Raw genomic sequence first — 23,559 nt, 5'->3', positions numbered from 1 at the left:
ACAACAACCCTGTGAGGTAGGTTGGGCTGCGAGTTTGTGACTGGCCCAAAGTCACCCAGTGAGCTTCCATGGCTGAGTGGGGACTAGAACCCGGATCTCCCAACTCCCAGTCCAGCACTCTAGCCACTACACCACACTGGCTCTCATACAACTTTATTGGCAAGTTGTTATTCAGGGATGGTGTGAAAACCAGTAGAATAAGGTCATCATCGGAGGGTCTTCTCTGGTGCCCTGGTGGAATGGAGTGCCCCACCTACCCGAAGGAGTAGTTTCCCCGAAAGGAGGGTCACCTGACACCCACACTGTTATCCTTATGGGCACCAGGTGAAGACCTTCTCATTCCCCCCCCCCCGCTTTTCAACAACTTTGTAAAAACGTTTAGCCCTCAATTCTCATTATTTTGCATTTATTTGCTGTTTTATTTTTATCGTAGCTTTTTGTATTTTTATGTTAATTAACTCAGGGATGGGCATCTTGTGGCCCATCTTGTTGGAATGCGACTCCCTTCAGGCATAGCCACCTAATGGTGAGGGATAATGGGAGTTGTAGTCCAACAATTTCTGGAGGACTACATTGTCCATCCCTGTTTAACTGAATATTATCTAAGCTGCCATAAAATATATATATTTGAACAGCAGAATATAAATGTATAAAGAACAAATAAATAAATAAGAAATCATATTTGAAGCTCTTTTCAAGTCCACCCCATCCTTGCAGCTGGAATATTTTTTTTCCTATATAAAATCATGTGCCATTATTAATTTAATTACGTTGTATTTGTGTTGTAATACTATTCACTGGAATTTTAGTTCTGTTCCGTAACTAGGCTGTGTAATCTTCACCAATCTGTTCAAGGGCAACAAACAAACAAACTCCTCAAGGTATAGACAATGAGCTTTTAAAAGTCACACTTTCCTCATGGGATTACCATCTATTCACTGAAGTGCCCTGAAGCCAAAGGGCTTTTCAAAGTTAATCACTGGTGGGGTTTCGTAACTGGTTATCTGCCTAATTTCATTAAGTATGACTTAATGTACCTCCTCTGCTTGGTCTTCCCCAATTCCTTCCCACCCTACCTTGTCTTGGGAAGACTCAACTCCTTCTGGAAGCAAGTCATTTTAGGATGTTCTATAAATATATGTCTGCACATTTCAAATAAACAAACTAGACAAACGCAGGGAGCTGGATGCGGATTTAGTCTTGTTTAGAGTAGACCCATCAAAATCAATGGGGCAAGTAAGTCACAGCGAACTTAAGTCCCATTGATATCAGTGGGTCTGCTCTAGATATGACTAAATTGGGATCCAACCCAGGATGTATTGTTTCATACCTCTGAGAAATGCGTGGACATATTAAAAAAAAGAGAGAGCAGGAACATGGTATGCATTCCTGCGCTCTTCTTCTATGTGAATAATGTGTACCTTTTAAAAAATGTAATCAGTTTCAAAAGTCAGATCTAAAATGTAAGTTTTAAAAAGTTGCTTTTAATTATTTATTGTTGAGGAGCATTGATTATCAAATATATGTAAGCTTGTGCCAGTTTGGAGGTAAGCTTTTTTTAAAAAATGGAAATGTAACAATATCATAAATAAATAATGGGCAAAATCCAGAAAAAACATAGTCTTATTGAAATCAAGAGAAATTTAGTTGTGGTGTGTCTCATTTCATTACTTCCAGTGGGACTCAAGACTGGCTGTTGCTGGATTTTGTTCCCAATTTTATTCAGTTTTATCTAATGTACATGTAGCCTGAACTTCAGTGTGCCCTACAACTGCCAGCTATAAACATTCACAAATAATTAGCATATCTACTTAACCAGTCATTAAAAACTTTAGACCACTTCCTCATGAGCCACTGGAACATTTGGTAGTCCATGTGAATTCTTTTCCTGAAACCATAAGTGTATACAATAAAGAGTCTTGTGGCACCTTAAAGATGAACAAATGTATAAGATTCTGTCCTGCTCTCAATTTCTGCTGTTGGTGGTGTTTTAAAGTTTTTAAAGTTGCAGTCTATGGATGTTTAGACAGAAAACATTGTAGGACATTTTAAACATGTACAAGATTGCACTCTAAATTGTTTTAATGTTTTCAAGTTGTTTGAAAGTTAAAAACACACACACCATTGTCCAACTTTTAAATTGTTGGAGGTTTTGACTGTAACTTATCTTGGGAACTGTATTTGGGCCAAAAGGTGACCCATTAATTTACAAACAAACAAATACTATATGTCATTAAATGATAGCTGAAGAATTTAATCCTATCCTTCGTATCACAAGGTACAATAACATCACTCATTTTACCGTGCAAGCCTATACTTGTCTACTCAGAAGTAAGGCCCACTGAGTTCAGTGGGAGTTACTCCCAAGCAAATAGGCGTAGGATTGCAGCCGTAGTAATTGTCAGCACAATCCTATGTACCCCTACTCAGAAGTCCCACTGTGTAGAGGATTGCAGCCTCACTGACCCTGTGATTTCCTCGAGTGTTGCTTGCCTAAAAGATGTGTTAAAATCTGTGTTTAACATATGTTAGCATTTTTCATTATAAAGAGAGCTCCTAATTAATTGAGAAAAGATAGGTACTTACTGGCAATGGCTGTTTGGTTTTTTTATGTGACAGTTGTCTCAAAGGATCCAATAGTTAAGCAGTGTTCCTAGCAAGCCAACAGATAATTTTGCAGAAAGATGGGTGGAATTTGAGCAAATCCATTTTAGCTAGGGTGTCAACATTTTACAGTGTTGGATGAAAATAATACAGGTTTCTGGAATTGATTTTTTTCCTGTGCAAATGTGCTATAGTCAATCAACTGATACATTTCCTTAATGCTGCAATGCTTGTGCATAACAGCAAATTTATGATGTCCCTGGAATTCTTTGCCTGTGATTAATGTAAAAGAGATCAATTGCTAAAGGAAATTTTATAATCCCTTCATCTTCATTTCACATGTTTATGGGTATAGGCTTCAGTTATGATCTATGCTCTGCAGTTGTAAAGCTCTTTGTTGTACGATTATTTCTGATGTACAGTTGCCTCATCTTGGCGCCAAACTCCACTGAAGAGTGTCATAAATGACTTGCTTATAATATAGGCCTTTTTGCTATACAGGAATTTGCTGACAACCCCCACCTACCCCACTCCCAACTAAAGCCCAGTTCTGCAAAGCATCTTGGAATGTTAATTCTGCCAAATAAATCTCACAGAACTAATGGAAAATGATTAATATAATGAGATAATCCCAAAACAATTTGTGGAGGGGAGTGGGGGGAGAAACTAGACAGAATCTGCTGAAACTAACACGATTCAGAAGGAGTCCCCTTTAAACAGAACAATTATATCCTTCTAGCTTTGTTACTTAATGAGAGCAGGAGTTAAATTAAGTGACCAGCTAGTATGGTGGGGAGGGGGAGGGGGGAGAGAAGGAATCTGAAATGTGCACAAGAAGCAAGGTTTAAAAGCCTCACACATTAAAAAATAAATAAAAATCTCTTCCTCAAATATCTCCCTTAAGTGCATAGCACAATGGGTTTAGCTCCAGGCTGAGTTAGTTCCATTTAGATTCTATTGAAACCAATGTGAAAACTTAGTCATGAATTAGCAGTGCAATTCATTTCAATGGGATCTAAGTGCAATTAGCTGTGTCTAGATCTAACTCAGTGTCCTCAGCCCCTCTGTAACCAAATGAATTAGCATTGCACATTACAATTGGTGCTGTGCATTTAGGTCTCCCTGGATAAGATATGTCTTATAATATAGGGCAGCCTTTAAGACTCTGGTCTCTTCTTTTCTACCTGTTCTTGGTGTCTTTTCTTTCTTTTTATTTTGATAGCCAGTATACCAGTATATACATTTCTGCAGCTGCTTAGGGAGACAAATGGTTCATACATTCTGTCTGTATTTCTTTGGTTATTTTGTCTTTTCTTATGCTTGCCTCTAGCCTTCTTCAAGACGACTGGGTTTGTCTTGTGCTAACTGTCACACTACAACTACCACCCTCTGGCGCAGGAATGCAGAAGGGGAGCCTGTGTGTAATGCCTGTGGCCTGTACATGAAACTTCATGGGGTAAGCGGCTACTTCAGTATTATCAGGAGCTATTTTAGTTCTTGCTTGATGCATGTTTGATGGGCATGCCATCCTGCAGCCATTCCTCGGATGGACTGTGCATGAAGTTTCACAAGAGAGTTGACCCAGGTCCCACTTTGTTAGAAAAGCTATGGGAGAATGGGATTTTTAAAATTTACTTTTTGCATCTATCCAATTGTGCCCAGCAACTATACGGGAGAATGTTGGCAGACAAATCCATGGCATCACAGAATGTCACAATCTCTCATATAGTTCTCCAGTAAATAATATCTTAAACATAAAAGAGAAATGCATCACTGCTACTGGCAGGCCTTAAATACTGGAAACTATTTGGGGAAAAGGAAACAGTCTTCTTCCTCTTGGAGGTGTAGGCATTGCCTCCCCAATCATTTTGTGTCAGTGGGGACATTTGGAATGTCAAGAGACTTTCTCACTAGATGGCTTACCCATTGATAAAATGGCTACTGTGGGTGTGGCTGGTCACAAAACACACATTTCCCAGGAGGCAAACTGGTGAGACTAAAATAAAAGTAACTTTTCCAAGAACCTAAGTACAAGGCAGAGGTGGAGCCTGAGCTCCAAAAGACAAAACCACTCTTGAAACCAAATAAAGATGGTGTTGCTTTGCAGTATGCCAGCCTCCCAGTAAAAAAATCTTAACAAATAAAATAAAATCAGAAAGGGCGGGGGAAATGGATGAGCGCCAAGAGAGTTGTCTTTGGGCCCACTGGTGCCTGTGGGCACCATATCGGAAGCTCTAGGTTTACAACATATTTGGAATTTTCTAACCATAAACCAGTTTCTACACCAAGTACACACAGTTGAGAAGTGGTAGAAAAAGAGCACTTAGCTGCAAGTTTGGTGGTTCCCCCCTGTTTTTCTTATATGCCGATAAGAAAAGGCTCACAAGCTAATACACCAGAATAACTAGTGAAAAAGGCTGTGTTTCTGCTCCTGCGGTTGTGAGGTCCCCAAACATCAAATACGTTACGGGAACTATAATTGCCTATTAGATGGATGGGATACAGTTGGAGTGAGTATAGCATTCATTCTGATTCTGGATCAGCATTGTCAGAGTTTCCAGCATTAATCACTTGTTAAGTATGCTGAATGTGGGGATAAGGTCCTATGTGCCCACAAAGATCATGTGGTCTTCACCTCAGTGAGTGTGCAGCTCTACATACAATGTGTCATGGTTCTCTGCCTCTAATCCTGTTGTCTTTCCTCTGTGTACATAAGGCGTGAAATAAATGAAATTTTGTATCAATAGTAGGGTGGTCATATGTCCTGCTTTACAGAGGACAGTCCTGTGTTCAAAGGTGTCCTCTATTTGAAGGGCTGTCCAGCCAAACCTGATGTAAAGATAAAAGAACCATAAGAAGAGAGAGCAGGGAGGGCCTGGGCCATAGCTCAGTGGTAGAGCACCTGCTTTGCATGCAGAAGGTCCCAGGTTCAATCCCCAGCCTGTCCAGGTAGAGCGGGGAAATTTCTTGCCTGAAACTCTGGAAAGCCACTGCCAGTCAGTGTCAGCAATACTGAGCTAGATGGACCAATGGTCTAACTCAGTATAAAGCTGCTTCCTGTGTTCCTGTTGCCCATCAACAGTTAGCACCTTCACAGCACACTGAGCACTTGAGATTGATTGTATTTCTATTAAAAGTATGTTAATTGTTTCTAAATTTGCATCTATACATATGAAGTAGCATATGCAATTTTTCTGCATATCTGTGCCCTCTTTTGCCTTTTTTGGATGATACATTTCCTCTTTTTTGGTGATCCATCAGTGGCCACCCTAATGAATAGTGGCTATGTAATGAATTAGAGAGCAATCCTAAGAGGGGCGAAGGAGAGCAAACGGTCCATCACCTGCCACTTCCAAAGCCTTGCCGACTCACACCAGCCTGGGGTGGGTGGGAGACATGGCTTTTCCTCTTCTCCCCCCTACTACTGGCAGATCTTTCCTTTTAAAATTCACTCCATTGAAACCAAGGGGGGGGAGGGAAACTAACTACACCAGGTCCTGGCTGCTGTAGTTGTGAGGACCAAACCCAGGGCCTCTTGGGGGAATGGAAGGTCTTTGGATCCAGCAGATCCAAGGCCACCTCCACCTTGCTCCCAGAAGGCCCCATTTTGTGGCCTACTGCTACCAGGAACAGCACTGGTGCTAGATTTGCACCGCTGGGTCGTGGGTGTAACTGGGCTTCTGGGGCAGATGTAGCTTCCACCCATCTAGGGTGGCCACTTAGCACTGCTGAAAAAGAGGAAACAAATCACAGAAAAGAGGGCACCAGTTTGCATAACATTTGCATATGCTAATTTACATGTATAAATGCAAATGTAGAAATAACTATAATTTAAATAGAAATATAATACATCTCACCATAGTGGTGAAGACTGTGACCGGGTGACCTGTGTGCCTCACTCTGTCTGCTTTCCAGGTGCTGTGGATGGGGAACTTCAAGGCCCTGTTCTCTCTTCTGGTAGCTCTTTATCTTTATTTTGGACTTGGACTGGACATCTGTTCAAACAGAGGATGCCTTCAAATAGAGGGCAGTCCTCCGGCAGCTCCTCAAATAGAAGACCGTAAAGTGACAATTTTCTCAAGAAATTACCTATAAACGCAAACACAATGTGAAACTCACCACCCTAAGTCCCCATCCTAACTCGCCATCCTAAGTCCCCATCCTAACTCCCACTAGGCAGCAGATATGGGGGTTAGGGTTACTCTGTCCAAAAGAAAGTTCTAAAGTAATTAATATTAACAAATGTTGCTTATAGCAGGATGGCTGTGATGTAGACTGGTACATTTCCTAAGGGGAAATGATTTCTAATAGCTATTTATGTATTTATTTTTACATTTCGGTGTTCTCTTTTAGGTGCCCCGACCCCTTGCTATGAAAAAAGAGGGAATTCAAACCAGGAAACGAAAACCGAAGAACATATCTAAGACAAAGTCATGCTCGGGTAAATATAATCAAGCAGTTTGTGGAGGGACAGAGATTTGGCCATCAGGAGAACACACAGTTCTAACTTGGTGTGCTACCGTTGCAGGTAATAATAGCAATAATGCCGTTCCTATGACTCCAACTTCCACGTCTTCTACGAACTCAGACGACTGTAGAAAAAATGCTTCCCCTAGCACACAAACCACAGCCTCGGGGGTAAGTGATACTTGTAAGCAAGTGGATTTCCGTGGCGCATGTTATCTCCATTTTTATCTTATCTAGTAGAACAGTAATCTAAATAAACTTTTCAGTTTGTTAGCTGATACTGGAGTGGGAATTTCTCTGGGAATGACCTATAAATGACACAATGTAAAACTAAACTACTTTGCAAACATCTTTCTTAAGAAATAGATATAGATATAGATGTAGATATAGATATATGAATGACTTCTCTCATATCTGTACTGTGTTGTGTATTGTATTATATATTAAATTGTACTCTGTTCTACGGTAGGCTTTGGCCTTCATCCAGGGTGGGGTGATCCAGAGGCTAAAACAGATTTTCCTTGTGCAGCTCATGCTCTTCACAGATGTTGTATGTTGCAAAATCCTCCAAATTCAGTAGCAAGTCCAGGTGGGGGATGCAGAGATATAAACATACATCAACATGCTGTACTTCACGAGTACAGAGTCATGGAACACCTCCCCTTCCCATTGTTCCCTCTGTTTGTATGGGGGAGTCCAATCAACTTATCTTTGATGGGAAGGTGAATGAGTTCAGAAGTTTGTTATTTTAATGTCAGATATTTATTTTATTTTAGCATCTAGTACAATGAAGAGCTTGTTGATAATGTTTTACTTATATAAATGCATATAATCCAGATGCATGAGAATATAAAGTATATCTCTTCATGCTGTGTTCATCTAATGCAAGCATATGCCAGGGCTATCAACCAATTTAATTAGAATTGATTAATTATCTCCCTTTTAACTGAATAACCAATTAATTGGATAAGCAATTTATTACACTGTAATTAATTTAAATATTACTAAAATCTCCATCTAGAAGGTTTTTTGAGAGATTGGAGTAACTGAGATAACTAACAATTTAACAAACTAAAGTTACTATTTTTCGTCGGGGGAAAACACTGGGCCTAGTACACTGTAGTTGGCCCTGTGCGCCACCCTCAAAAGAGAATACACATTTTTGTATGCTGATTCATATGTATAGATGCAAATTACTATAATTTAAATAGACCAGGTCAGGTGACCTCTTACCTCAATTTGGATCTCTTTGTTTTGGTAAATATAACGAAAGCGTGGGAAACCATTTTTCTATGAATGGCCATTGACCCACCAGGGTGGGGGGAATCAATCGGGGGTCACGCACAAGTAATAAGATGTCTGACAGACAGCAACCCTGTTCAGGTGTTCAACAGAAAGTGTCAGGGCTTCAAGTGTGCACTGGGACAGAGCCATGCACTCTGCGCACAGTCACGAACCCAGATAAGGCAGGGTAACTGTAGTTTCGATTAACCACAGTGTAGAGCTCCATTTAGAATTCAGATGACATGCTAAACTGTGGTTAATCTAAAATGGAAGTAGATGACCATGAGGGGAGAGGGAGAGGAAGCTAGGTATGGAACCACATACACTGAAACATAGCCACATCGAAAATATCCATATTTTGCACTGGTTGTATTACAAATTTTGTGTATTTTCCAATCGTCTTGCCTTTTTTATTGTCATTGTTTAATTCAGCTATAACTATTTTTTACAGTCTTGCCTGTAAATGGAGTGACAGATGTGTACCTTATGTATACCAAAAGCTGCCTCCCTGTGGCTTCTTTTTAGTCATACAATCATAACTATTTCTTATAATCTACTGGGTTCTACTATCTCCTGTTGTTGCCTGACTCAATTCCTTTGTATTTGCTTCACTGCTCAAATATGCAGTTACGTTATTAAAGAGAAAATATGTCGTCCCGCAAATGTTGTTACGTATGGACATTTACTGCAGTGCTGTTAGTTTGGCCTTGAACTGGGTGTGCTCTTTAGTTAGGATGGCATTGCACAAGGCTATAAAAGAGGCATGATTCCTTCCTAGCGGCACAATCCTATGTATGTACACCTGGAAGTACGTCCACTGAGCTTAAAGGAATTTACTGCTAAGCACATTTGCTAGCTTAGTGAACTCAATGGGACTTACATCTGAGTAAACATGCTGAGGATTGTACTGTAAGTCTGCAATCCTATGCACATTTTATCTAGATGTAAGGCCCATTGAAAACAGCGAAGAAACATGAACAGGACTGTGCCCTGTTAACTAATAGTAGCAGACGAGAAAGCTAGTAATTTTTTGTCTGCATCTAGGGCTTTATACATTATCCGACACTGTGTTAATTAAGCACGCTTAAGTTCCTTGAATGCAATCAGCTTAAGTACTCTTACTTCTGTGTTGGATAGTGGCTATTTACTGTATGTTTGTGTTTCCTCCGGTGACATCCCATTACAATCAATGGGATTTACTTCTGAGTCATTATGTTCTGGATTACCTGTTGGGATACATTTCTAAGCATACGAGTAAGTTCCCCTGGAACCAATATGACGTCTGTCTGTCTGTCTGTCTGTCTATTACATTTCTATACCGCCCAATAGCAGAAACTTAGAACCATTTGGCCCTGTTATTTAACACCATGGGAACGCTAGTGTTCATTGGGGGGTTGCTGGAATGATTATGTAAAATGTGAAGGGCAAACCTGCATCTCCAAACATGTGCTAGGGAGCCATGGATAAATATAACTTCCTGGCATGTGTCCACTATGTGTTCCTGAGTATTTTTTGCCCATCACATGTCCCATATTTATCATGCAGAATACCAACCAAACACTGGGTAGATCCTCAATACTGAAGCAACTGTGAAATGGCCTTGAAGCTGCTATTCTTGAACATTTAGGGGCAAGTTTAGGGTTGTTTTTGTTTTTAAACAACCACAACCACAAATGCTGTTGTTGTTATAGGCTTCCCTAACCCAGTCCCTTCCACATGTTTTGGAGTACAACTCCAAGCATTTCTCACAATTGGCTATGCTGGCTAGGGCTGTGGGGGTTGAAGTCAGGGTTGGTGTCAAAGGTAGGCATAGTTGGGCCCTCAGAGGAGTGCCCCCTGGACTTGCTCCTCCACTTCGCCATTGCTACTTGCATGTTTACCAGCTACTCTCTCTGGCCCAGACAATGGCTGTGGTGAGAACGGAAGCAATCCCATTGCCTACTTGCTCAGTGGATCTCTGCTTGTCAAGCAAGCAATGGTAAGACAGAAGATGAGGAGCAATAGCGGTGGGTGACCATGGTGATGAGAAGGTAGAATCACTGAGGGAGAGGGCCCATTGAGGGTGTCTTGCCCAAAGACCCTCAAGAACCTGGAGCTGGTATGGTTTGAAGTCCAAAACACCTGAAGGACTCTGAGTTGGGAAAGGCTGCTAGAGTGACCACTAACTTTGCTGAAGTGCTCAAAATACAAATAAGGGCGATAAATTGAAACATGGATGTGGAGCTGTGAAATGGCTGTGTGAGGGGCTATCAAGGTCGTGGAAAAGAAAGAATGAAAGCAAGGAACATCATCACGGTTGGTGAAGGGGTATATGCATATACTGTGAGATTTTTAAAAGGCGATAATTTTTTTTCAAGTCTGGAAGATGTTGGTAGGGGAGGGCCTGGAGGGTGAAAACTATTTGAAACACTTGACAGAAGAATAAGGAATGTTGCAGTGGGTTTCATAAGGAACCTAAAGGCAGCATCACCTATTGTGATTTCTGCAGGAGGAACATGAAGTATGGTGGTATCAGATATGCCTACGCATGTCTTTCAACATCCACACGTGCAAGTCCGGGTAGATTTGGCTACATTTCTCAAACCTGTCTGAACAGCGTTTAAAGTCACATGTATGCACAGCTACTACTTTCACCCTTTAGACGTTGGCTGCAGAAATCACTAATGTAGCCTTGGGCTTTCCTACAGCAATCATTAACGAGCAGCAGCACCCGCTAACTCAGCGTATCCGCTAATACAAATCTTGTGAAAATGAGCTGACGCAGTCATCCTGGACTGCTAGGAAGGGTGGGACTTGTGCCACAGAAAACCTGTCTTGTGGACAGGTGAGTAAATGAATGCCCACTTGCTTGCTCCTGGCGCACAACCTTCAAAATGTATTTGTTTCAAAGTGCGTTGCATTAAAAAGTGCTGTCAGTTGGTTTTAAACTGCTTTAAATGGGTTCTGGTTTAGGTTTTCTAAATGGATTGTGGGTTATTATATTTAGTTTTTTTATTTACTTTTTTAAACATTGTTTTTATTTAATTATGCATTTATTTGTTTATTTAAAACATTTGTATCCCGCCTTCTGTCATTAAGTTCTCAGGGCAGAGTACAGATAAAATCAATTTAAACAGTATAAAAAAATAATTTAAACAGTTAAAAGCATAGTAAACCATTAAACAAGCTAATACCAAGTAGAAAATCTAGAACAATAAAACAATTAAAATCGTGTGCAACTTTAGGGAATTCAGTTAGCCCTCAAAGGCTTTGGTGAAAAGCCATGTTTTAACTTGGTGCTGAAATGAAACCAACATCTGCACCAACTGGGCATCCAAGGGGAGGCCTGATTACCTCCAGTACTAGAGGCAGTTGTTGGGGAACATGATCAGGAGGGTGATATTGTACTGAGGTCCTGCTTGTGGGCTTTTCCGTGGGCATCTGGTTGGCCACTGTGTGAACAGAATACTGACTAGATAGGCCTTTGGTCTGATCCTGCGTGGCTCTTCTTATGTTAACTATCTTTTGTAAGCCACCTTGGGAGTGCTTTGCCCTGGAAGGCGGCATAGAAGTACTTTTTAATAGAAAAATAAGCAGCAAACTGCTGGTAGTAGTGGCAGGTTCACTTTGCTTCATGCTAAGGCTAACCCTGGCTGGTACTAGACCCAAGCAGGGGCAATGTGTACAGGCCATGGCACGCATTTGTGTGTGCTAATACACGCATAGACACACAGCCAAATTTAGAATGGCTAGTATTTATTTGCATTTCACCAATGTTAACAAAAATAATCGTGAAATAAAGAGTGCCTAAGAGCATATGCAGAATGCTTCTCTCTCACCTTTGAACAATTATAGCCTTCCCTTCTTCCCTCTCATGGAATATATAGATATATATCCCATAGAGATTAAAGGCTCAGCATTCCCTTTTTAAAATTAAGCACTGACTGCACCTGTTGCAAGAAAACTATATTCTATTTCCTGCTACACAACAATCCCTCCTCATTTTTTCTTCTTCCAATACCTCTTCATAAAAACCTCGGGGGGGGGGGTGTGCAACTCTCACCTGCCGCCTCCTTGTTATGGGCAGGTTCCACTTTTCTCCTCCTTCCCATAAGTTAATTTGTGCCAACACTTCACCAGGATTCAGCCATGAAGTCTGTTTTCAATATTACGGCTAAGTTTCAGATAAAGTACCTCTAAGCATGTTCCGAGTGCTTATCACTCACCACTGAAGCCAGAGTCACTGCAAAAAGGAAAAACACAAGTGACGAAATGTGCATAGGATTGGGCTGAAAGGGCAGCCAAGCCAGTGGAGTGGAGTGGAGTGGAATGGCGGGGGGACGGACGGACAGACGACTTCTTAAGCCTGCAGTACCACACTTGCAACTCGGGGCTTATTTCTGAGTAACCATGCAGAGGATCAGGCTGCAAACCCCTTTGCCAAAGTTATTTATTTATTTATTTATTTATTTATTTATTTATTTCATTCCTATACCGCCCAATAGCCGAAGCTCTCTGGGCGGTTCACAAAAATTAAAACCAAACAACACACAATAAAACAATTTAAAATATATAGAACATTAAAACCACAATATAACAATATAACCCAATATAACCCAATATAATATAACCCAAGAAGTAACTTGGGTTGCAAATTAGCCCTCCGCAGATCTTCCATTCCCACATAAGGTGAATGTGTGGAGGATGGAGTGGGGTGGGGGAATTCCTGACCCTGCTCTTGACACCTGCACGCACTGCCTGGCTCTTCCCCTGATGTCTCTGCCCCCGACTGCTCCGCCTTCAGTGCTCCACATGTTCAGCAAAGGCCTGAATGGAGATCTGCTCACTTCTGCTCCTCCACACAATTGGGAACTCTGGGTGATTGGGGCTCCTGGCTGTGTGGAGGAGCCTCCACTCGGTGCAACTATCCCCTCCAGGCCTTTCCTGAACATCAGAGGGTCAGGGGCACTAGGAAGCACGGCCCCACTCCACCCTTCATGCATCAGCCCTATGCGTGGAGCAAATGCATGAGTAGGACCAAGGCCAGCATCCAGGGCAGGTATGGTTGGGCACCCGCCAAAGGCCACAACCCAGCAGGGGCCCACTGACAAGAGCCCCCTGGACTTGCTCTGCCTCCTCACCACTGCAGCAGGCTTGTTCACCTGCCTCTTGCTCTGGCCCAGACAAAGGTGGTGGTGAGAGGAGGAGCAGGAGATGCCACGGCCTACTTTCTCCCTTGCTCTCTGCCTGTCAAGCAAGCACGTGGGAGCCATGATGAGAAAGAGGATGAGGAGCCACAGCAGCTGGTGACAATGGTGGTGAGGGAGGGGCCCATTGAGGATGTCTTGCCCAAGGGCCCTCCAAAACCTGGAGCCAGCACTGCGTAGGACTCCTGTCTCTCATCCCAACTTACTTCCCAGGGCGGTTGTGGGGAAAGATGAGAATGGTACTGCAACTGATACACTCTATAAAAATGCTCTAGAAATGATAAGCAACAATGAAGTCACTGTCCTAAAATTAACTGGAAATGTTGATAACCCATGCTATGCCAAATTAATTCCATATTGTGCGATTGCTGTAGTAGTTAGATTTTGTTTCTAAGAAAGCCATAATTCTTATCTTCTCCCAACCAGGAAAATTCCAAATTGACATGAAAGATTAAAAATCGGTTAGGGACTGAGTCTGAAGAAGTTTAAGACACTGTTGCTTTCAGTTCACGGAAAGGTTCTTAATGAATTGGAGAAAACAAATTCCTTTACTGGTAGAGAAATGATTTATTACACCTTTCTGGACAATGGTGCCAAGTGCATTTGCAGCAGAGTGGAGATTCAGCAGAACTCGTATCACCCACAGTCATATTCAGTCCAATCTCACTTTACTCCCCTTGAAAAGTGAAACTTTCAGAGCTGATGCATAGTCCATGATCCAGTCCCTGTGCACCCAGAAGGTGCCCCTCTTACTGCCACTCAGTCTGCCACTCAGCCAGTGGCACCTGACAGTAGACTCACTGGGCTGGATTCATATAACCATAGCTTCATAGAATCATAGAACAGTAGGGTTGGAAGGGGCCTACAAGGCCATTGAGTCCAACCCCCTGCTCAATGCAGGAATCCAAGTCAGAGCAACCCTGACAGATGGCTGTCCAGCCTCGTCTTGAATGCCTCCAGTGTGGGAGAGCCCACCTCCTCCCTAGGTAATTGGTTCCATTGTCGTATTGCTCTAACAGTCAGGAAGTTTTTCCTGATGTTCAGCCGGAATTCGGCTTCCTGTAACTTGAGCCCATTATTCCGTGTCCTGCACTCTGGGATGATCGAGACGAGATCCTGGCCTTCCTCTCTGTGACAACCTTTCAAGTACTTGAAGAGCGCTATCATATCTCCCCTCAGTCTTCTCTTCTCAAGGCTAAACATGCCCAGTTCTTTCAGTCTCTCTTCATAGGGCTATGAAGAGAGACTCAAAGTTAGCGGAGTGGATTTCCCCCCACCTGCCCACCGAAATCTGCTCTGGGGGGTTGGAGGACCCTCTGGAGCAGATTTGGGGCATGCCGGCAGGAGAGAGGAAAGGATGGGGATGTCCCACTGTGTGGGGGGAAGTCCCATTGCACAAGAGGACTTCAGCTCGCATGACAATTGGTGCCAGTCCTTTGCCATTTATAATTTGCTCCATACTCATTGGCCTCCAGTCATTGCCATATAAGATCATGGATCACAGTCCGTAAACACTCCTATCTAAGCAGCTTTTTTTGTTTTACTCTATCCCAGTTTCTTGTGTGTCTGTCTTCCATTCACGTAAGACTCATGTGTTAATCTAAAGCTGCATCAGCTAAATAGTTTCTTAACTGAACTCAATTTTCTGACAGTCATCAGATCTTTTTATGCACAGTCAAGGATGGGCAAAGACACTTTGCTGCCTGAGACATAACAGCGGTGATGTAGCGGCACATTTTGAAATGCAGGTGCTAATCCTGATGGTCACCATAGCTGCACCCCCAGGAGAGCCCAAAAAAGCAGGCTGCTATGTGGATCTGTGTGCGTGCGCGCAAATTATGAGTATATCTACGTCTGTGTATATTATACTCGTACTCACATTTGAGCAACATACATAGCGCAATACCAAATTTATTAGCATTAGCTGACAGTCATAGAAGAGTGGGCTGGCAAAGGGCATTGCAGTGGTTAGCATGTTGGACTTTAGCTGGAGGGATGTGAGATTGCATGAGAAAGGGAAAGAGGGGGACACAACATGTTCCATCAGCATAAGACCACCAGCTCAAGGTTTTTCAAGACTTGCTTTTCCCAGCACCAGGGAGAAACATTTCACCTCAGAAGTCAACAAACCAGCCCTAGCTATTTTAATCTCCATCCGGAGTAGATCTTTTGTAAAGCGAATGGGACGTAATTACCCATTTAAGACCAAGGCACCCCAATACCTTCCATTACAACAGACGTAGCTCACAACAATAGATGCACAATCTTGTGATCTTTGTGTTGGCCTAAAAAAGATATTACACTATATGGATTTTGGAACACTAGTTGCTGGGAAAACCCATTCTCCCCCTCTCTGCCCACTCCACCCTGCTACTGTGAAGATTACAGCTAAGCTCAGAGGGAACAGGGAAGCCTCATGGGGGTGGTAGATGATGACATTGTCCCTATAATCAGAGTGTCCTGGACTTCATCCCAGTGAGCCCTGACTGCACTACACCACTACAGAGCAGCATTGGGGTGATCATGCGCCCTCTTTTAAAGAGGACAGTCCTCTGTTTGAAGGGCTGCCAGATAATCACCCTCTGTTTGAAAGGCCATCCTGTCCGATTTCAGCTTAAAGATAACAGAACTGTAAGAACTGTTGCCCATCGACAGTAGCACCTGAACAACAGACTGCACAGGCAGGCACACAGGTCTCCTGGTCACAGTCTTCTGTACTATGGTGAAATGTACTGTATTTCTATTAAAATTATAGTAATTATTTCTAAATATGCGTCTGTACAGACAAATTAATATATGCAAATTTTATGCTTAGTATCTTCTCCTTTTCCCTCTTTTTTCTTTTCTTTTTGGTGATACATTTCTTTGGGTGATTCATAGGTGGCCACCCTAAACAAATACCTCCCCCCACCTCCAGCCATTCACAGTGCCCAGGGCCCACAGCCAGTCACGTTATTTGTCACCTGGGGCAGAAAAACCCACAGTACCTCGCCTGTAAATGGCAGTAAAGAAAATGCAACAATAATGTAAATAATGCGGATATAGAATCCAGGCAGTACAGGGTTAGGAGTTAGCTGCAGTTTCGCTTAAGTCATTATAAAAACAAGTAGCATCTCATACATCCAAGTTTAAGGACCAAGTTTTTATGTACTTTCTCTTAAGATTTCCTTGGAGCTTTTGGGGGGCCTGATTTGGTTCTATGGACCAGAGTCATTAATCTCTTGTCACTTGTTGTTTCTCAAAGGAATTGGGCTCATATTGCTGAGCCACTGTCAGTGTCCGTTGCACTGGCCATGATCCAAAAACGCCACATGATAAGCCCCAGATGCCCAGAGGGGATTCAGTCCACTTCCCCCCACCCTTTTCCTTTTCTCTTTAGTAATACTCATCCCCAGTCCTAGGAGATGTTAATGTATTGTTTGAATGTGTTTATATTCTGTCTTGAATTCCGTTTCAAATATTTTGTGTTAGCAGCCTTGTAGACTGTAAGGTGGAAAGGCAGGAGGATGCAATAGATTAGATTAGACTGGTAGAGTTGACAGGTCATAACCCAGAGATTCCTCCAGTACCATTAAATCTGCTGCTTGACTGGTGACTTCATCTGAAATCAATGGATTCCCCTCCGCCACCCCAGTGAGCAAAGACAGCTGGAATGAGCCCAGTGCTTCATTTTCAAAAGGAGTGATGTCAAATGTCAGGACTGTCTTGAAACTAGGGATGTACGAAAGTCACTTACCTGTGACGAAATTTGATTCACGGTGGGGGGGAGGCGCTCCGTCCCTCCCCCCAAAATCCTGGCCGGGGGGGAGGCGTCCCGTCCTTCCCCCCCGAAATTCTGGCTGGGGGAGAGGCGCCCCGTCCCTCCCCCCCCCAAATTCTGGCCGGGGGGAGGCGCCCTGTCCCTCCCGCCGCGAATCCTGTCCTGCCGGGTCTGCAAATGGTGGCGGCCATAGCCGCCGCCGTTTGCGTCCCTGCAGTCAGCCGTGATAGGCTACGTAAATGTTTACATAGCCTATCACGGCTGAGTGAAAACAAAAACAAAAAACCATGCGTACGCAAATGGCGGCGCCCATGGGCGCCGCCATTTGCATTCCTTATTTTGGCATGTCTAGTCTACGTAAACATTTACGTAGACTACGGCGAAAATAAGGGGAACGCAAATAGCGTAGCGTCTACGCTATTTGCGTTCCCCTTATTTTCGCCGTAGTCTACGTAAATGTTTACGTAGACTAGTCATGCCAAAATAAGGAACGCAAATGGCAGCGCCCATGGGTGCCGCCATTTGCGTATGTGCAGTTTTTTGTTTTTTTTTCACTCAGCCGTGATAGGCTACGCAAACATTTACGTAGCCTATCACGGTATTTTTTTAAAATCTAGCCGTGATAGGCTATGTAAATCTTTACGTAGCCTATCACGTTTTTTTTAAACTTGGAAATGGCGGTGGCGGCAGCCAGTCAGAAGACCGGTCACCACAGCCGCCGCTGCCGCCGAACCGCCACCAGGGAGATTAGCCCAAGGTAAGTCCCGTCCGGGGGGGTGGGGTGGGGCAGACCATTTCGCCACCGATTTCGGGGGCCCGAATGTGCTGGCATTCGGCCTCCTCGAGACTCGTGGCGAAATTCTCTGACATTCCTACTTGAAACTAGGCCTTCTGGCCAACAGTTCCTTTACAGCTTCTCCAGCAGAGTCAGAAGACACTGCTGAATGGAGTGAGCTTGGGGCAGGGCAGGGATTTCCAAAAATCATCTGGAGGGACCATCCATGAGTGGAGTCCTTCCTCATGATGAAGGATCCTGGATCCAATCCCTAGAGAGAATGGAAGCTGACTGTAGTTACTAAATAATGAGAGACACGTGCTCTCCGGTGTGCCTTGTTGTTATTGCTTCAGCTAAACTTGTTCTCAGCCTTGGCACTGGAAATCACTTCTGAAGCTAAGCCCACCTAAACCCCCGGTTCAGATTAAGCTCCAACTGACCCTCCCTTAGCAGCTACAAAAGGTTTCATCTCAGTCAACTGTAAAAAAAGAAAAGAAGAAAGAATTAGATGAAATGAATGTTGAAGTGCTGTGACCATTCATAAAGGCTTGGGAGGATCCACTAGGCACTGATTTACTATGAAGGTCTGGCTGTTTTTCCACTCCAGTTTCTTATCTCTTATCACAAGGTCAGCTTCTGGAATTTGCACTGATCTTCTGTTTTGAATATCCACCAGAGGTTGTCATGTAGGCCAGACCCGTTGTCTGTCACACACAGCTGCACTCTGAGCTGTGCACAATGCCAGCGATAAAGTCACTCACATGTTTTCCTTGTGCCTAAAATAGGGTTTGATGCTGGACTGCTTTCTTTCTTTCTTTCTTTCTTTCTTTCTTTCTTTCTTTCTTTCTTTCCCTCCCTCCCTCCCTCCCTCCCTCCCTCCCTTCAAAATAGGAAGTTATTTTTAAAAGCGCTAGACTCAAGCAGTGTGGTTGCAGAACAAATCTTAGCTACATGAAAGTCCTTGCCATAATAGTTTATGAAGGGGTAGTTCTGTTAGTCTGTTGCAGCAAAAACAGCAAGAGTTTTGTGGCACCTTAAAGGTTAGCAAATGTTCTCTTTCGTGGGACTAGAGCTCACTTCATCAGATGCAAAGGGTGTGATACTCAGTTATCAGTTAAATGTCAATGGAATGCAAAAAAATCTCAAATGTGACAATTTAATTAGAGATTAAATTTATGCAAACGAAGCACAGTGATGTTTCACAGCAGCAGTAATTTGTGATAACACAATCTTAGCATTGCCAAGTAAATTAACATCTGCGCTGGGACAGGAAACTTTTAGTCTGATTCGCAGTTGACGACAGTGAGGTCACAAGTGAGGGAACCAGTGCACTGACTCCTGCGCAAGTACCACTTCCATTCTGAATCAGCTTTAGTCAACAACCCAGGAACACCCCATTCCTGGGTTGTTTGATACTCCATCCAAACCCAGCATTCTGGATTGTTTAGGGTTAAGTAACTGAGGGTTTATCCCCCCAAATCACCCACGGTTTGTTGTTGGGTTAAGCTCTTGGTTGTTTAACATTACAACAACTCAGAGTTCTGGATTCAGCCATCACATCAAACAACCCAGGAATGGGGCGTTCCTGAGTTGTGGATTAAAGCTGATTGAAAGCAGAAGTGATGAGTGCATGGAAGGCAGCGTGCTCACTCCCTTGCTTGTGGCCGCACCGATTCATGGGTTTTACAACCCACAATTGGTGTTATGTGCAAACAAGGCCACTATCTCTATTCAGAACCAAATGAATAGAATTTAACTTTTTGATTCAGCAATTTCGCACTGGGGTTCCCTATAAAATTCCTTTGTTCCAGGATGGCAATCCTTACATTTCCCACCCCTCCCCGCTTTACACCTATGTTTATCACTGCCTATCTTTTAGCTTGTGAATTCAAGCATTCTTTAACAAAAAATATCTACCTGACAATTAAGGATCACAGACCATGCATCTGATGAAGTGGGCTTTAGCCCTAGAACTTTATGCAGCCGTTCCCCACTGGGAATGCTGAGAGTTCCAATCTAACATATTAGAGGGCACCAGGTTGGGGAAGGCTGCTTTACATCATAATAAAAGTTGTTAGTCACATAACTATTTGTTCTTCCCATAATAAACTATTATGAAAACACAAAGACATGCACATACAGACTGAGAATGCTGAGAGTTTCAGCCCAGTACAACTGGAGGGCCCCAGATTGGGGAAGACTGGCATATGACATGATTCTCAGAGTGTGGAACAGGCCACCCTACCGGAGAAGGGGGAAACTACTGGCAGGGATGCTGGGAATCAGTTCCCTCCCAATTCATGCTGCCCAGTACCCAAATGAAGACCCATGCTGCTACTTAAGGTATATCTGGGGGGACTGGAGGAGGGCACAGTAGTCCATCACCTGGCCCAGTCAAATCCTCCAGTCCCCCCAAATATTCCTTAAGCAGCAGCATGGTTCTTCATATATTGTTGTGTGGGCCAGTGAAGACTAGTCCCTCTTTTGTATTTTGCCCATGATGATTCAAACCACCCAGCACCCAAATAGTTTGGGATGCGTTGGCTGAGCTGCATTTTCCCGGTGAAAAAAGACTGTGGTTTGCATTCTGGGAAAATGTAGTATTTGTATTTCCAAAGTAGGAATTCTACACTGAGAGAAAACATGCAACATGTGATTAACAATGGAATGTTTCTTGACCTATAAACATCTGGAAAGAGCTTTAGAGGAATGTCTTATGAGCCATTATTGACTGGAAGATTATATGTACATTTAATACGTTAATTCTTTTCTTTTAACAAATGAGTAGAAATGTCTTGGTAAGAATTCATTCATTCATTCATTCCTACCAAGCATGAGTCATGGCCAGCACATGGGGGGTGCGGAATGAGGGAGGAAGTGATGAAGCCAAGTCTGCTACTGTGGGCACAGGGCTGGGAGATGAACATGCCTTATATTTTCAGGTGTAGTCACTAGTGGTCTATAAACTGATCCTTAAACCAATGGCACACAAGGAGAAAAAATGGGAGGAAAAAAGAATAACAGTGAGAAGACCCAAGTTTACAACAATGGAGGTTAACTTCTGAATTTTGGCTGGAGTTTTTTTTTAATTTGTTTTTAAGCTTTTGGACTTTTTAACCTAAAAGTTTCCAAATCTGATCCAAAGACATTGGACTGGTTTGCTCAATACATTTTTTTTCATCAAAGTGATTAGGCCTGGCTTTTTCTGGGTACTTGCATTACTAGGTGAATTAGCAGGAATGTGATGCCTGTGGGCACCAATGCACCATTGGATACCGTTTTCTGGCACCTGCCAAGATGCCCTGCCCCTCCCACTTAAAAAAAGATTAACAAATTTGTTACCAGCAGCTTGGATCACTGTGAAAAAGGTATCTGCTGGTGCTGAAAACTGTGGGTTCAAAGGAGTTGTTTAGTATGTTGGAGCTTAGACTTCATCTCTGCCTTTTACGCAGTCTTTTGGAAAGGTTATTTGTCCTTTGTGACTAGCCATGCCTTCCATAGCAGCCATTTTGTGGGGGCACCCAGGACATTTTATGACATTGCCCATGGCCCAAAAAGGTTGCCTACCCCTGGTGTAGCTGATGACAATTCCTGTTTTTAGTTATGGCAACGTTTCTTCAGGACTGATCCCTCCCTTCCCCTCCCCTGGCAAATGGTGTGTGTGTGTACACACAAACTGTTTACTTTTTTTGCTGCAGGTGGTCTCTTCAGTGATGTCTGGCCGGGGAGAGAGCACCAGTCCCGAGACCAGCACACTCAAATATTCTGGCCAAGAAGGGCTGTACTCCAGCGTCAGCCTGACCTCCACTGCAGAAGTGACAGCCTCTGTGAGACAGGATCCTTCCTGGTGTGCCTTGACTCTCACATGAATTGGTGACAAATCCATGGTGCTGGATACTTGCACTGGGCAGCCGCCATCTACACTTGCGTTGTGTATTTTGTTGTTGTTGTATCAAGCAGCCCAAGAAGCAATGACAATGATGACAGGGTCATTCCTTGCCAGTCGTATCTGTGCCTTGATTCCAGAGGTGTTTACTCCCCCCACCCCAATCTTTGTTTGATTGCCCAGGTCCTCAGCTATGCAAGAAAATCAAAGGAGCCCGAACCACTTCTGTTAGCTCGACAAGGAGGAGTGCCCATCTGCACTACTGATAGATCTTCACCACAGCTACCAGTGCTGGCTTGTGTATTTGTGGATTGTGTATTTGTTTCCACTCCCACTCGACCAACATCCAGGATCCGTTTGGTGTTGACATTTTTTGTAGACAAATAGGCAAAGCTTGCATTTTTAAAGGATAGTGCAACGTAGAAGAGCTAAATGAGTTTGCGGCTTGTTCTAATGTGCATATCTTGAACTTGACGGCTTGATGTGATCTCCTCTCGCAGGTCAGCGTTCCAGCATTGCCTTCTGCTCACAACGTGCCCATATTTCTGAGTAGCTTTTCTGAAGCAGACTTCCAATACAGCCCAATGAAGGAAATCACATTTGGTACACCCTTCTCAAGTTAGAACTTGCTAACGAGAACTTGGTATAAAATATTTGCATTATTGTTTTTTAACCTATACTGTGATGGAGGAGGATAGAGTGTCTATATTGTGACTGTACTGTATGTAGTCAGTCAGAATTTGTAAACAGGGTAGCATTCAGATTTTTTTTCTCCTTCCATATATACAATAATTTTGTGGGTGTGTTTTTTTTTTATAAAAGTGCAATTTGTGTTGCAGCAATCAGTGTTAAATCATAAGCATAAGATTTAACAACAGTTTTTATATGAATGAATGGAATGAATGTAAACATTTTAACTTAATGGTACGTAAATAATTTAAAAGAAAAAAGTTAACTAGGCATCCTTATAGGGTTTTTTATTGCAACAAAAACGTTCTACTTCTGTGTTTCTGATTTTTAAAACAAAAGTTTCAAGAACAAATGTTTTCTCAGGAAAAAAAATGACCTAACTCTATCCGGTCATAAGCTTTTATATATAACTACACAGTCATCCCCAATATTGTGCCACTGAATAAAGTATGTGCTGGAAAAGTATCAATTGCAGTAAACTTTACTACCTAATGGATAAATATGTAAATACTCCATTAAAATATTGAAGCATCTTTAAAATATTGGATGCAATCTGTATGATGTAGCTAACCCATAGCTAGGTTGGCTTACATTTTTTTTAAAAAAACAAAGTAATGGGATGCAATGTGGAAAGTTATTTTCATCAGAGGTTTAAAAATAAAAGGGTTGTATGTTCTTTCTGTACAATCTGATTTCTCTTTAGTATATTTACAAAACAGAGAGGTGTGCTCAAATTCACAAAGGAACTGGATAAGCAAATGTTGGAATGTTCAAAAGAATATTCAAACCCCTCTGCCATCCATACATGCAAATAATGGTAACTTCCTAACTTCCCTCGTTTATTGCCATCCATCAGCACCACAGATAGGGTTGGACCAGTAGTATTATAGCAGTTTGGACTATGCAG

At 42.7% G+C, this 23,559-nt stretch overlaps 1 protein-coding gene across 4 annotated transcripts in view; it reads left to right on the top strand.

Moving 5' to 3' along the window:
- GATA6 (GATA binding protein 6) overlaps positions 1–23,337 on the top strand; it is a 44,002-nt gene extending 20,665 nt beyond the window's left edge. For all 4 annotated transcript variants that reach the window (XM_084849723.1, XM_084849725.1, XM_084849724.1 and 1 more), the window contains exons 4-7: positions 3,935–4,060; positions 6,958–7,045; positions 7,133–7,242; positions 21,775–23,337. In XM_084849723.1, coding sequence (XP_084705849.1) covers positions 3,935–4,060; positions 6,958–7,045; positions 7,133–7,242; positions 21,775–21,945 — 495 coding nt within the window. In that variant the 3' untranslated portion in view covers positions 21,946–23,337. The remainder of the gene's footprint in view (positions 1–3,934; positions 4,061–6,957; positions 7,046–7,132; positions 7,243–21,774) is intronic.
- Positions 23,338–23,559: the final 222 nt, after the last annotated feature.

Source organism: Heloderma suspectum, chromosome 4, assembly GCF_057233095.1.
Source record: "Heloderma suspectum isolate Gila_16-S chromosome 4, 16-S_ref, whole genome shotgun sequence".
Taxonomy (NCBI): Eukaryota; Metazoa; Chordata; class Lepidosauria; order Squamata; family Helodermatidae; genus Heloderma; species Heloderma suspectum.
This window is presented reverse-complemented; position numbering and strand designations above follow the sequence as displayed.